Genomic DNA, 14081 nt, shown 5'->3' with positions numbered 1-14081 from the left:
TCAAGGGGTTCAGCCGGCTTACGAGGTAGCTTTGCAGCGGTGGAGGCAGTACTTTTGTCCGTGGAGGATTTAGTGCTGTTACCAGCCACCTGCTGACAAGAGGTGCCCGGTACGGGCGTGGGACGGGCCTCCTGTGCTTGCTCAGTCGAACGTTGCTTTCCCTCTTTGGGGCTAGCTTTGCCGGCTGCTGCGGATTTGGACTTGCCCTGAAGAGGTTTAGTTCTTCCGCTAGCTTGCACAGGTGGCCGAAGGTTTGTTTGTTGCCGTGAAGGCCTGGTCGGCGCCGTCTGTGCGGTTCCCGACGAATTGTGGACTTTTTTAATGCCTAATCCAAGGGCGGCATCTTTACCCATGCAGGGATCCGAGGCCAGGTTTTTGTTGTTCATGTTAATCTGGTTCGTCAGCTGCCTACTAAGGTGAGACCGTTCGGCAGCCTGAAAGTTAAGGAATAGGAGAAACAATGCGGTCGACTGCGATAGAGCCCCATACCGCAGCAAGTCGCCGTTACTCCCGGGGGTGGACCGGTATCCGGGAGGCTCCATAAGAAGACAGTCGGATGCCCCTGACTGCAAACCATCAAATGGGCACGGAACACCCTGGATTAGGGGTGGACCACCTTTTCAACTGGGCGTGGTCCAGTTCCCACCTTGAGACCACGTTTAAAAACCATTTCCATATGCCTGAGCTATTAAGGAGCTGGGGCACAAATGGAAATGATTCCTAAACTTAGCTAGCACTGCCCTGGAAGGGGAAACTGTTGTGCATATTACCAGCCGGCACCCTCTGAAAGGGTTTAGCCCAAGGATTTGTGCCAGCCTGGGCCTAGGTTTAAGATGGTTTAGCATGAACGATGGCATCTTCAACGTATTTGCCGGTGATGGTAATTGGGGACGCGCTGTGTTTATACTTGTGTGCGGGTCTGTTGGCCGCCGTCTGGCTTTGTCAACCGTATAATACATTACATATTGTCGGCAGAAAGCGCTCGCTCATTTTTTCGCCAAAGGCGATGGAAATTTTGTCATTGTGCTTAGTCGGGTTCGATAGGGACTTTACGGTCGACCATAGCTTACCTACACCGGAAGAGAGGTTACAATTCTTTAAGTGCTCGTCCCACTTCGCTCGAGTGTTTTCATCTACAAGCAATCTGATGCATTGGTTATATCCCTTATTTGGTGGTCGCCTGGGTCGTGCTGTCTTATAAGGACACGTTCTCTCGCTAGAGTAGCAGCCTCCGCTGGAACATGTGGCCGGGTTTCCGGGATTCTTCCGGCGGGAATAAAACGAGCCGAAATGCATTCAATAACCTTACGGAAAGCATGTCCCCCTTGACGAGCATCAGTCGGGATAGGGACGGCAGCAAAACGATTGTCTGTTTAAGTTTTGTAATCTGCCCACTTTCCGAAAACGATTTATACCTTATCATATTAAGTTTTTTTTTTTAATTAATCGTTTAATTAACATCAATAGCGATGGATACTTTATGAATGTGTTTTGTTGGGCTAGACAAGGATTTGACGGTTGACCACGGTTTACTAACACCCAGTTCTTTAGATGCTCCCCCATTTGGCACGTTTGTGTTCAATTACCAGCCGCATACTATCCAAGTTAAGATTCCTAATATGGGGGTCTCTAGGGTCGAGTTGTCGGGACAGGTCACGTTCTCTTCCTAAGTTTGCCGGGAAACGCGGTATGATTTCTGGTATTTTATCGGCCGGAATAAAGCGTGCAAAATCTGAAGCGATGACCTTGCGGAACGCACGCTCACCTTGCCGGACATCAGTCGGAATGTGGAGAGCAGCAAAAGATTGATTTGTGAAGGTTGTGTACACTCAGAAAAAAAAACTTCTGCCGATTGAAGAAAAATGAGAATGGGATGACACTTTAGAAATTCTTCCTCATTCGCATGGAATTTTTCCTCATTTTGAAGAAATTTTGGTATTGAAAGGAGTATGGGCAGGTGAACAGATGCTCAGGTAAGCACTCGATGCAGTTTCTGAGCCCTGACAAGGGAAAGGTCGTATTTTCTACTTGCTCTGCTAGCTACCTGCCTCTGGTGTCGACTGGCAAACTGGAATGCCAGAAGTCGTGGTGAGCGTTAAAAACGCCGATAATAGGACGGCTTTCACAGAGTAGAGCGCTGATATCGGGGCGATAGCCACTTAGATAGTAGGTGGCAGGAGTAATAACCCGTTACAATTAAGTTGCAGAATTCTGAAGTGCAACGGTATTCGGTAGAGATGGGTGGATACGCCTAGAATGATATAGGCTTTGTCGTGATTATAAATATTCTAAGCTGGCTTACGTGTGTGCTTGTCGGAAAAGGAGGGTGGGACGGTGGTTAAAGCTTGTGGTCAGCATTGCTACTGTCCATGCTACGTAGATTGTAGTCATGGGTAAGAGCGGAGGAGACGTTTGGCGCTTGCAACTGCGGACAGTTGATATGGCCTGCTGGTCAGCGTTGCTACTAGAAGCTGGCGGAGGTACGCTTGAGAGTGAACCGCGGTACGTCCTTGGGCGCGAACAGCAGGTAGCCACAAAGGTTTTGTAGACATATCGTCGGCGATGAACGTTGGGTTCTAACCCAGACGAACCCATCTTTTACACGTGACACACTGGCAAGAGTATGACCGTATGAGGTATTCCTTTTCCGACATATGCAACAGATTCAGAGCCTGGGATAGGGGGTAGGTTCAATACGTTCCCGGATCAGGAGGGACGTAACAAATTAAATGGGGTTACAGTGAATTTACAGCCCTGGTTGAAAAAACTCCGAATCGCTCCGTTACATAGAACCGGCTACCGTGTGAAGCAAGCTGTTTGTTTACTTCCAACACCTCCGCCTCGACGCCACAAAATAAATATCTATCAACGATTAAGATATTGCTAACTTCTTTGCACAATAATTCAAATCTAACTATTCCGCTGAATTAATTTCTTCGTCTAATGAATACCCGTATCCACTTAACTCACTTAACGCGATTAATATTCCAGCAATATCTCCAGCGGAGCTTTTTACATATTTAACGTCTTTGAAGGAATTTTACAAATACGGTCCTGACCTAATTCCTACATGTTTTCTTAAAAAATGCGCTGAGCACATTTATCAGCCCCTAACTGATTTATTCAACATGTCCCTAAAACATGGTGTTTTCCTGCTGCTTGGAAGTAGACTTTTCTAATACCCCTTCACAAAAACGGCATTAGGTCATGTGTAGAAAATTATAGAGGAATTGCAAAATTGTCTGCCACACCAAAGGTATTCGAAGCCATTGTTACCAATCAGCTAACATTTTCCATTTCTACACTGATTGCAGACTCCCAACATGGATTCTGTAAAGGCAAATCTACGATTACCAACCTACTTGAATTCACAACTTATGCTTCTATTTAGAGAAAATCTTCACACCGATGCTATTTACACTGATTTCAGTAAATCATTTGATAAAGTTTCCCACTCCTTGCTTATCTACAAGCTGGACCGACTGGGCTTTCAACCTGGTGTCACCCAGTCGATATCTTCGTATCTCTGCGGTAGAACGCAACAAGTAATTTTTAAAAATACTCGTGTTCTCTCTGGCTATTTATTAATGATATCTGTACCACAATAAAATATTCCAAAATTTTAATGTATGTTGATGATGTAAAACTTTTAGGTCCTATGCGTCTATTGAAGAACGTCCCTTGCTTCAAGCGGATTTAAACTGCTTAGTTGCTTGGTGCAACACGAATTCAATGCCGCTGAACCTCAATAAATGTAAATTCATGTGCCTCTCTCGGATATCTTTGCCAGCAGCCTCTTACGTAATTAATAATGTTTGTCTTGTATCAGTAAATTTTTTTGTTGACTTGGGAGTCACGATGGATGCTAAAATTAGTTTCAACCTTCATATTATGACTACTGTCAATAAGGCTATGTGTTCTATCATTCGTGAAACGATGGTCTAAAGAACTTAGTGACCCTTATGTAACCAAAACCCTTTTTACCACATTAGTTAGACCGTTATAGAATACGAATCAATAGTCTGGAATCCGCGAAATCAAGTTCATGCAGATAGACTTGAGTCAAGACAGAAGCATTTTTTACTTTTCTCTTTAAGGAATTTTTATTGGGACTCTGCGTATAATCTTCCCCCTTCTTATACTAGTCGGTTAAAGCTTATCAATCTTCCAGTTCTCGCAAGTCGTAGAGAAATGCTAGGCGTATTATTTATGGCTAAACTACTGAATGGACTGATTTCTAGCCCCTTTCTTTTGAACCAATATGCTAGAATCGTTAACTTATTTAACGATTTTATATATGCATGTATAATTTCCAATTGTTATGTATAATACTCAGCTGATTATTTTTATTCTGTAGCTGAGCAGTTTTCGCTCTCGACGCTAAACAAACATCCGCCTATCAACAACTTGGCAAAAACAATATCATGCGGATGCGCCCCTCGTGTCGGTTGGGCGGGCTTTGGAGGGTATTAATCCGTTGGGTTTATTATTATTATTATTATTTTAGGCCGATATTTTCTTCCATTTTGCGTCGTACTCCTTTTAATTTTTCCTACAAATTGGAAGGACGGGACCTACATATTTTATATTTATATGTGTTTGTGCACCTCCACCACTGCACCTATGCCCCCGTAATTTTCCGCTACTTTCACGTTCTCGAGGTCATTTTTTACCTCCCTTGATTTTAGCGTATTAGGGTTATTGGCCTGAGGACTCCTCTTTTTAAGGCGCATATACATAAATACACCTACGCTCCAGGACATTTCCCAAGCTGTGAGTGTAACACTGCTTCGCACCTTCGTTCATCTTCCTCTCGGTGAAAACCAGAGTCTCAGCGTTAGCTCCTTTTAGTATCCCCGAGTAAGCTGGAGTCTGATCGTTACGTCTTTTTAGCTTATTAGCATTTACGTCTTTATTTTTTAAGCCATTACTGCCTTTCTCTTCATTTATGAAAGCTTTTGAGGTACATGGCTTTCCAGTACTTATACTTCCATCTTCGTTCCGCTTTGCAGATTTTAAGGTCTGATTCCTGTCATTCCGGCTAATTCGCTTCCTGGTCCTGGCACTTCTGCCTTTTAAAAGCATACATGTCAGGTTCAGCCGATCGCTGCCTTTTGCTTTTTTGGGGCTTCTTCCTCTTCTATAGGTCGTAGCAAAATTTGTCTCAGAATTGTCTTCGACATTCTTCCACTGTCTCTTGGGCCCATGCTGAGCGATAGTTATCGTCGTTGGTTGGGCCAACCACTGGACATAATTCCTAATAATGTCCGTTATTGTGACGGGATTCTCTGAAGCTCCCTATCTCGTTGTTACCGTTCTAACGCTAGTTCTTCGTCCGTTCTGGTAGACCGGTAGACCGCTCCCTTTCCGAACGCACTAAGTGCACACTATCATCGCTATCCCCCTCCGAATCATCGCTAATAGCTATTCCCATTTCCCCGGTTGCAACGCCATCGCCTTTCCCTTCTCATCCTTACTTTGTTTAGAAGTTTTTGAGTTCATCTTAGTCGTACGACCACCCACCTTCCCGACACTGCTCAGCGGTGTAATGATAAAAAGGGGGATAAAAAACAACAGCGCTCCTTACAACAGTATTTTTTCATGTGAATGAACAAGCCGAAATAAGTTTCAACTGCTAAGTCTGAAGTTTTTTTTATATTTACAAACGCAATATAGTGCGCGATTTTTACGATGTTCGCTTTTGCATAAAAACTTATGAACATGGGAAGTTTCATTGCGACTTTATTTAGGTGCTTGGTTTTTTCATACTCTTTGTGGCTATTGGGAATCTTGACCTTTTATACTTCTTGCTTGTGTTGTTTCCCCCTCATAAATGGTACACGCTAAAAACCACCGCCAAGATATTTACGATTCTGCATCTTTTGTTGTACTTTGGGGTTATAATTTGTTTCAGGGGTTGGCCACGGAACACTTACAAACTTGCAAACTTTTTTTAAGCTAAATCAATTAAGCGTATACTATTACTCAGTTTTCTTCTTTCATCCTTCAGCAATAATCTCACCACATCAGAAACAACAATATTCTGTACTACTCCCATTGATACCATTGCGCCAATCCAAAAGCCTATAGGATCTAAACAATCTGAATCGGAAATTGATGATGTATCTTCTACGGCATCAGGGAAAAGTTCTGAAAGTCGCAGTTCTACATCAACATATAGTGCACGCCAATCACAAAGTCCCAAACAAATCAAAACATCACCCAGTACCGAAAACAGCGTATCGAGTTTAGGTATGAAGGAGGAACTTAAACGTTTGAAGTTCTTTGAAATATCTTTAAAGGAACAGATAAAGAACTTGTCTTTACAACGAGATGGATTGGTTATGGAGCTGCAACAATTACAAGAAGCACGTCCTGTTTTAGAAAAAGCTTATGCTGTAAGAAATTATCATACTTATTTATCGTTTTCACAACTTTAAAATTTTTAATTTATACTTTTTATGCCAGCGCACCCCACATCCAAGTATTATACAACGTGTAAATCAACTAGAGCTGCGAAATCGTCATTTACAAAATGCCATAAAGCAACAGCAACATCAAACTGAATCCCTACTACAACGTAAAAGAAATACTTTAGTTTAATTATGTGTACGATTTTTTGTGTGTAAAATCATTGTATTTCAGGCTCATGGCAGCAATACCAAATGGAGCTCAACGAGTTACACAATAGAATTGAAACACAGGGATCCATGATTGCAGAGCAAGTACAACGCTTACAAAGTGCTGATGTTATGGTTAAAGATTTGTATGTGGAAAATGCACATTTGACAGCTACAGTTCAAAGATTGGAACAGCATCGTGCACGCATGAATATGATGCATCAACAACGTCAAAATGGTTTAAACGGATTACAGTGAATGCCTTAACAATTTTAATAATACAACATGTTACACAAATAAGTTAATTTAATAGAACAATAGGTTCGTTGTTTTATGAATAGGTAGTTCATATTTATTGTATGTATACAAAAGCCTTTATGATGTCCACAACAATATTGTTAATGTAAAGAGATCAAATTTCGCACAATATCTCGTATGTGTGTGGCACCTTATATTCATACTAAAAAAGTAATAGAGGGAAGGGGCGTATTGAGATCAGAGATGCTCAACCAACTACACAAATCAGTTCGGGTTCGTTAACACACGAGAATTACTTATCAAAATAATTTTATTTCATTTAAGAGTTAAAATAACTTTGGGAACAAATTCAGGCAACGGAAGGCGTACATTTTCATACTGTTTTTGTACGTTCATACCTTATAAGACTTTGCTATTGGAGACACTGGAGTGAGTGAGTCTTCAAGTTAATCGCATGCGATTTGAGCAAGGAAGTTCTTATGGGATAGATACTCATATACAGCTTAAATTCTTAAATTATAAGTCAGCGATTGGTGAACTTCCCCTGCAATAGTTGTTGAGATCATTTGTTTCATTTTCATCATATTGAAGTACTTTTGCATAATGCATCGTTATAAAACGTTAACTCTGTGCAATGATACTAGTATGTTCCAAATCTAATGTAACTTAAAACTAATAAATAAATACAAAACGCGATATACCTCCAAGCTTCTCTTCCAATTTGCATCGCGCTACTTTTTAAAATTTCTTATAAATTGACGGAACGGGACCTACATGTTATATGTCGAATCCGAACGGCATCTGCAAGCATATGAATTTTCGCTGAGCAGCTTGCCAATGAAAGCTGCAAGAAAAAACTTTGTTCTAAAAATTTTCATGTTGCTAAAGAAATTTACGTTGCCAAAAATTTGCTAGGAACTTGGAAAATATTTTTCCTGGACGCAAATATAACATATTCTTGTTTTTAAAAGGTTTTATTTAGGTTGACTTGACAGGCTGCACGGCTGGCCGTTGTGAAAGAATTTTGTAATTAAAATTTAAGTCACTTCCTGATAAGCTACAAGCTTGAAACTTCCCACATAGCATATGGAAGATCGACTCCCTCTTATGAGTGAAATATGATTTATTGAAAAAGCAACAACAAAATGTAAAGCGATCACAAAAAATTATTAAAATAAGATTCCAAATAGACTCTTAAATGTCTCAAGAAAGAATCGCAAAAGCTTTAAAACACAACAAAAATATGACTCGAAAAATACTTAATACTGATTAGAAATATAGGTTAAAAGAGGGTCATCAAGTGTAGTCGCGCGTAGGGTATCATTTTCTCCCGACGAGGAAGTCTTTTCTGATCAGAAAATGAGCGCATATATGCTTATTTTGATCATGCTGGAGACTCGAAAAAGACTCTAATATGATTAATAATTTCAAAAAATGCTGGGTGGGTTGGAATATAGTTCAGAACCCGATGACAAAGCTAGGTGGCGCAAGGATCGAGATATTCAAAAAAAATCGTATTTGTAGTCCGATTTGGTCAATATTTGGAACAAATATTACATACAGTCCGGTAGAAGTGACATCAAAATATTTTGGAGCTGGAGGAGGGACAAGCTACGTGGCGCAGAGTCGAGTAAAGTCTTTGGAAGGATTATGTATTGATGACTCAGATTGTAACAAATTGTCAGGAAAGAGACTCATTTTTATGAGTCACTAAATGAACTAAATATAATGAGAAATAATAGGCAATTAAATAAAGACTAAAAACTTGAAAATAAAATAATTATTTTTTAATTTAAACGGTTTTATTGAAAACAATACTTAAATGAAATAATAATAATACTAAAAGCTAGAAAATAATTATTAATAATATTAATAACTAGTAATCACACTCCTCATCAATCTAGGGCGTTGATCAGACAATTAAATAAAAGCGTTGGACGCGTAAAATTTCTATTGATAGTCATATATAAGACCAACTGAACCTTAATCAGGTTATGCTACGCCTCACATTTTTAGAAACATAGACACATATTTCAGTTACATCTGAGTATAATGCGTATTGAAATTTAGTAGTACTAATTTTATGCGCAACAATTTCAGAGGTGTATTTAAAGTTTGACGCTTAGCAGTCCAGATAAAGTTTAAGCGTAAACGTGTATAGATGTAAAAAAAAACACAGCTAATATGATTTTAATATATTTCAATCATAATAAAGTATTTCACTGAGGAGTACATGGTGACTACACCCGAAAGGTCTAGCCGGTATTCCATGGGTGACTCAGAAACAAATCGAAAGCTGAATTTTCTTTATATGAATTGGTATTAGGTTTTGAGCATTATGTCTGAAGTACTCACGATTATTGCAGGGTTGTTTACGTCGTCGACGAAATTAGTTTATTTTCAAAATTACGATAAAAACATGAATCAATTAAACACAAATGATTGATTTATTCAAATAAATTAAAATTGAGAGGACGATGCATCATTGGTTGATATGCATGAGGTAATAAGTTTTTTAGATAATAGGTAGAAGAGTTTGTTAATACTTCCTGAGATATTCATGACAAACATGACATTAACGACGATGTATTTTATACTTACACACTTAATATAAGTATATGTCGAACATTCCATGGAGAATCATACATTTTCGCCGATTTTAGAATTGCTCTTGTTATTAATTTTCAATTACAATATATTTTACATTCATCACAACTCACCATATCGAGGAAAAAGATTTAAAAATTAGTATCAGTTTAAGAAAAAAGGAAAAACAAAATTGGAAAATCATATAAGCACCACCCTTGCTTTCTTAGCAACAGTTTCTTATTCCTGCATGATAAATAGGTTAAAAATGCAGATTGTTAATTTCTGGAAACGTGTCTGTACGTGTCCCGTGCAAACATTGTTTACTCTATTGTTTTTTTGGAATAACACATTTTTAGTTTTCTTTTTGTTATTTTAATAAACTTTGACCCAAGTAGTACCAAAGTGTTTTTGTTCAAATAATAGTTTCGTTCAAATTTTACATGACTGTGGGTCCATCCGGTGAACTTTAGCTGTTCCGTACAAACGCATGCCCCTTTATCGCGAAGTTCACGCGGGAAAGTGTTCGCCTTCACTTCTCTTGTTCGGGTGAACTTTTTCCGCCTATCGGCAATTTCGGGCGAAGAAAAGTATACTTCGAAACAGCTGATGTTCTATTGTGAATTAGCAGTGAACAAATAATTTACTTACAATTGTGTAAATTTTATAACCAAGCATATATTTCCTTAAAATACAACAAAAATAGATATAAAAAATTTATAACATAATGAATAGTATTGCAATTAGGTTGGTATTGATTGAGCGCGGGGAGAATATAAATGTGAAGGCGATTCGGAGGCAATTAAGGGACAGTTCTAACCCTTTGGAGCTTTATGATTCACTGTAAGCTAAAAATACTATTTTCAGCACTTTTGAATAACAAGTAAATTTTTTTTCAATTAGATTTCGCCAATATTACAGGCTAAACAAGCCGGCATTCTAATATTTGCTAGATATTCTTGCCAACTCCTTGCCACCATTGAAGCAAAAATTTGGAGATCCACCAATTGTAAAGTTGAGTACATGTCTTCGTTTTTTCGCATAGGGAAAAGGCGTTGGAAAGGACCATGAAGTGGGCCTTAGCCAATCTTGTTTCAGTGAGGTGCTCAACATTTTGGAACCGTTGCTTTGTCCACAATGGATAACTTGGCCGACTGATACGTTGTCATAAAAAATAGAATTTACATACTTAGCAATACAGGAATTTCACTTTTTCCACTCAGCTTCCGATTGTGCATTATTTATTGATTTATTTCTAATATTAAAAGTACATATAATTATAAGAGTACCAAATTTTAAAACAAAAAATTACTTACCTTTTGTTTTCCCCTTGTTCGCCTGTAAAATATAAGTGAACAAATTTGGGTTTCCCCGCTGTTCATTTCGCTCGAACAAAGAGTTGCCGATAAGGTGAAATCTTTTTCGAACACGAAAAATTGTTCGCCACCCTCTGCGATAGGGTGAACAAAAACTGTGAATATTTTCGGGGGAAAATAAAACTCGCGATAAGAGTGATCTTTATTTTGGATTTTTCGATCACATATACAACTATTTCAAAAGCAGGTATCTATTTTTGTTTAGACATTGCCCATGATTCAATCACAAGAGGTTTGCTCGACAGACACATTTTTTGACAATTGAAGCCATTTTGCTCCCAAATCGAATTGACTTTCGTTAACTGTGTTGTTTCTTTGCGAATTTTCGAAAAATAGTAGTAGAAATAGGAAGCAATCAGTTTACCTATACCCGATATGTACTGAAGTGCATAATTCTTTAGAACATTTTTTTAATTTTCTGATGAATTTATTAACTATGCCGTGATCTATTAGTGTGGGTGAACATAGGTTTTATGAAAAGTACGGACACCAAGGAATCGTGCACTTTCGTAAACCTATGAACATACGAAACCTAAACCAAATCAAAATTCATGGTTCAACATCAAAAACTCGACTAGTAAACCGATTCGCGTAAAAATGTCATTAGTAACTGAGCACGTTAACTTATTCATTCCGTATGTTCGGAACATACGTCTCCATTTAAGAATTTGTGGAATCGTTTTACATTTGGAATATTATGTATATACTTATTTGGAATATTCGGACCTCGTGAGGTAGTATCAAATGAACGCATTCCGAATATTCTAAATTAACGGTTTATCCGAAACACTTCCACTTAATACTTAACGGAAAAGAGCTTTCCGAAATTTCAGAATAAAAAGGTGAATACGACCTGTGTAGCAGGGCCGCCCAAAAGCTTAACTCTTCTGTCAAAGTCAAGGTAGGAATATAAAATTCTAAGACAATAAGCCATTTTCTTTTATTTTTGTTTTTGTCAGTTCATTGCGGCTGCTGAGTAGAGTATCACCTCGTCGGCTGCCTGTTCAAAATCGTGCTATCTCAAAATAGTTTTCAAAAATTTCCCAATTCAGGATTTGTCACAAAACAGCCCTATATTAGAGTTAGATTAAAGAACGCTTCATCTCAGAATGCTTTTCATTAACTCCCTCTTATGACAAAATGCATTGAACTTATGCTCATATAGAGAGTTTTTGAAACAAATTTTGAGATAGTGCATTTTTGAATAAAATCGTAACGTACGGCATTCTTAAAACAATTTCTGAAAGAATGACCAAACCAACATAACTTTGTCAATTCTCGAAATATTTAGTAGAAAATGAGTTATTTCCCCAAAAACTTTTGGCATTTAAAAATTTATTATCACTACTTATATACTACTAAAGATACTTTTCTACTACAATTTTCACTGAAGGGGATTGAATTATTCCCCATTTTCCTTACTTCGTAAAAGCAACCCGTCCAGATTTTCCAATTTGGGAGTGTTAAAGATCTGTCATCATTGGAGAACAAACCTCTAGTAATTGAATCATGGACATTGCCGTAAAAAGTTTGTCTACAAAGTTATAGCTTGTTTGAAAAAAAATTATAGTTTCTCTTTAGTTTAGGTCGAAAACTGTAAAAATGCTACGATTCGCCCAATGGGATGCTTCATATTGTGACGAATATTACCATCTCTAAGCTATTGCTAAGTAACGCAACACGCAATAGCACGCAACAACAGAAAAAAACATTGAAGCGCGCCACAAATGTACATGGTCATACATACAAGGCAACGAAGAGATATAGAGATATTACGCGCACACACTTGTGGTCATCAGCCGAAGTAGTGCTCACACATACACACGCATATGCCTAGGAGAAACGCATAAACTGCAATGTACATGTATATAACTCATAGCCAAGCAAGGGATACAATTGTTCTGGAATATTGTTTCGCGAAATGACTAGACCTTAGGAGAAATGAATGAGCGAGAAAACTGAGAGTATAAAACCAGCGCGAGCTGAGGAATCAGTTTCAGTTTGATTTAAACACGCTTGCAGTTGCGAAGTGAAGTTTAATTGTGAAGTATAATTGTAATAGTCCCAAAGCAGTCTAATAAAAACCATTTTGAAATACAGAATATTGAGTGATTTATTCAACAGTTTAGCGATTCGAACGTTAGCAGAAGGTTGCAAATAACCGGAATTTCCTTAAGTTCTTTACAATATATATTTTGTTTTCGACGATGTCCAATGCAAGTGTCCAATATTTGTTGATATTCATTTGATGGGGCGACGTTCGGAAACTTTATTGGTACTTCATTGCTCCTTCCCGGAGCAGGAGGGTATGGAGCAGTCCAGCTACAAGAAGCTGCTCCGAGGGTAACACTGGTCGAAAAAAAAAATCCCGAATCACTCCGTTACGTAGAACCGGCTGTCGTGGGAAGTGAATATAAAAAAACATACTTCAATATTACAAATAACAAGCAATATATCAAAGTTTTTTGCATGAAATGCAAAACGATATCTAAAAAGTTGGGACCGTCGTGTTTTATGATCCGTGTTTGAATTCCATTTTTTTAATTTTAATAGCTCTAAAATTGCGAATCGGCTAGGGAAAATACGTAATACATAATTTTTTATAAATAGTTTGACAGTTTCATATTTATCTCTTGAATGAAAATAGTTTTAAATACGAGCTCGTATAATACGAGAGCGCCTTAGTTTTTTTGATACTTAAAATTTGAGCGTTTTCTGAGCAATTTTTTAAAATACTCGAAATATTATAAAATCAATATTTCTTGCTATACTTTTGGAGAAAAAACAATAAAAATGTGTTTTTTTTTATGAAAATAACGTTGTGTTGTGTGTGTAGTCTTGGAGATATTTCTGAAAAAATAAAAATTTGTCAAAAATTAATTAGAAGAATTAAAGCTACAAATACGAAATACGCCACAATATTTGTGTTACCCCTTTTTTCATAAAGATTTTGGTCCAAATGTAACATTTAATCGGTTACTAATGGGTAAAATTGCTAACATTTTGTTTTATGAGCTTTTACGTAAATTTATTTCATGCAAAATATTAACCATTTTTTAGAAACCATATGTAAAATAATGTGTGTGCCTTTATTTTGTAAATTTTTATAAAAACTTTTTCCGAGCTCTAGGCCATGTATATGTATATGATCGACAGTCGATCAGGTGCCCTCAAGAGTTCCTGAAGATGATTTCAGTTTGAAATCGAAATATCGATAAAAATAAATTGATAAAAACAAATT

General features: G+C 37.8%; 1 protein-coding gene across 2 annotated transcripts in view; it reads left to right on the top strand.

Moving 5' to 3' along the window:
• The window catches only part of Nin (blastoderm-specific gene 25D), a 162621-nt gene extending 153454 nt beyond the window's left edge, over positions 1 to 9167 (top strand). For both annotated transcript variants that reach the window (XM_067766513.1, XM_067766514.1), the window contains exons 6-8: positions 6011 to 6398; positions 6469 to 6580; positions 6646 to 9167. In XM_067766513.1, the coding sequence (XP_067622614.1) occupies positions 6011 to 6398; positions 6469 to 6580; positions 6646 to 6878 (733 nt within the window). In that variant the 3' untranslated portion in view covers positions 6879 to 9167. The remainder of the gene's footprint in view (positions 1 to 6010; positions 6399 to 6468; positions 6581 to 6645) is intronic.
• Positions 9168 to 14081: the final 4914 nt, after the last annotated feature.

Source organism: Eurosta solidaginis, chromosome 2 (assembly GCF_040869045.1).
Source record: "Eurosta solidaginis isolate ZX-2024a chromosome 2, ASM4086904v1, whole genome shotgun sequence".
Lineage (NCBI taxonomy): Eukaryota > Metazoa > Arthropoda > Insecta > Diptera > Tephritidae > Eurosta > Eurosta solidaginis.
The sequence above is the reverse complement of the archived record's forward strand: the minus strand, read 5'-3'. Positions and strand labels throughout refer to the sequence as shown.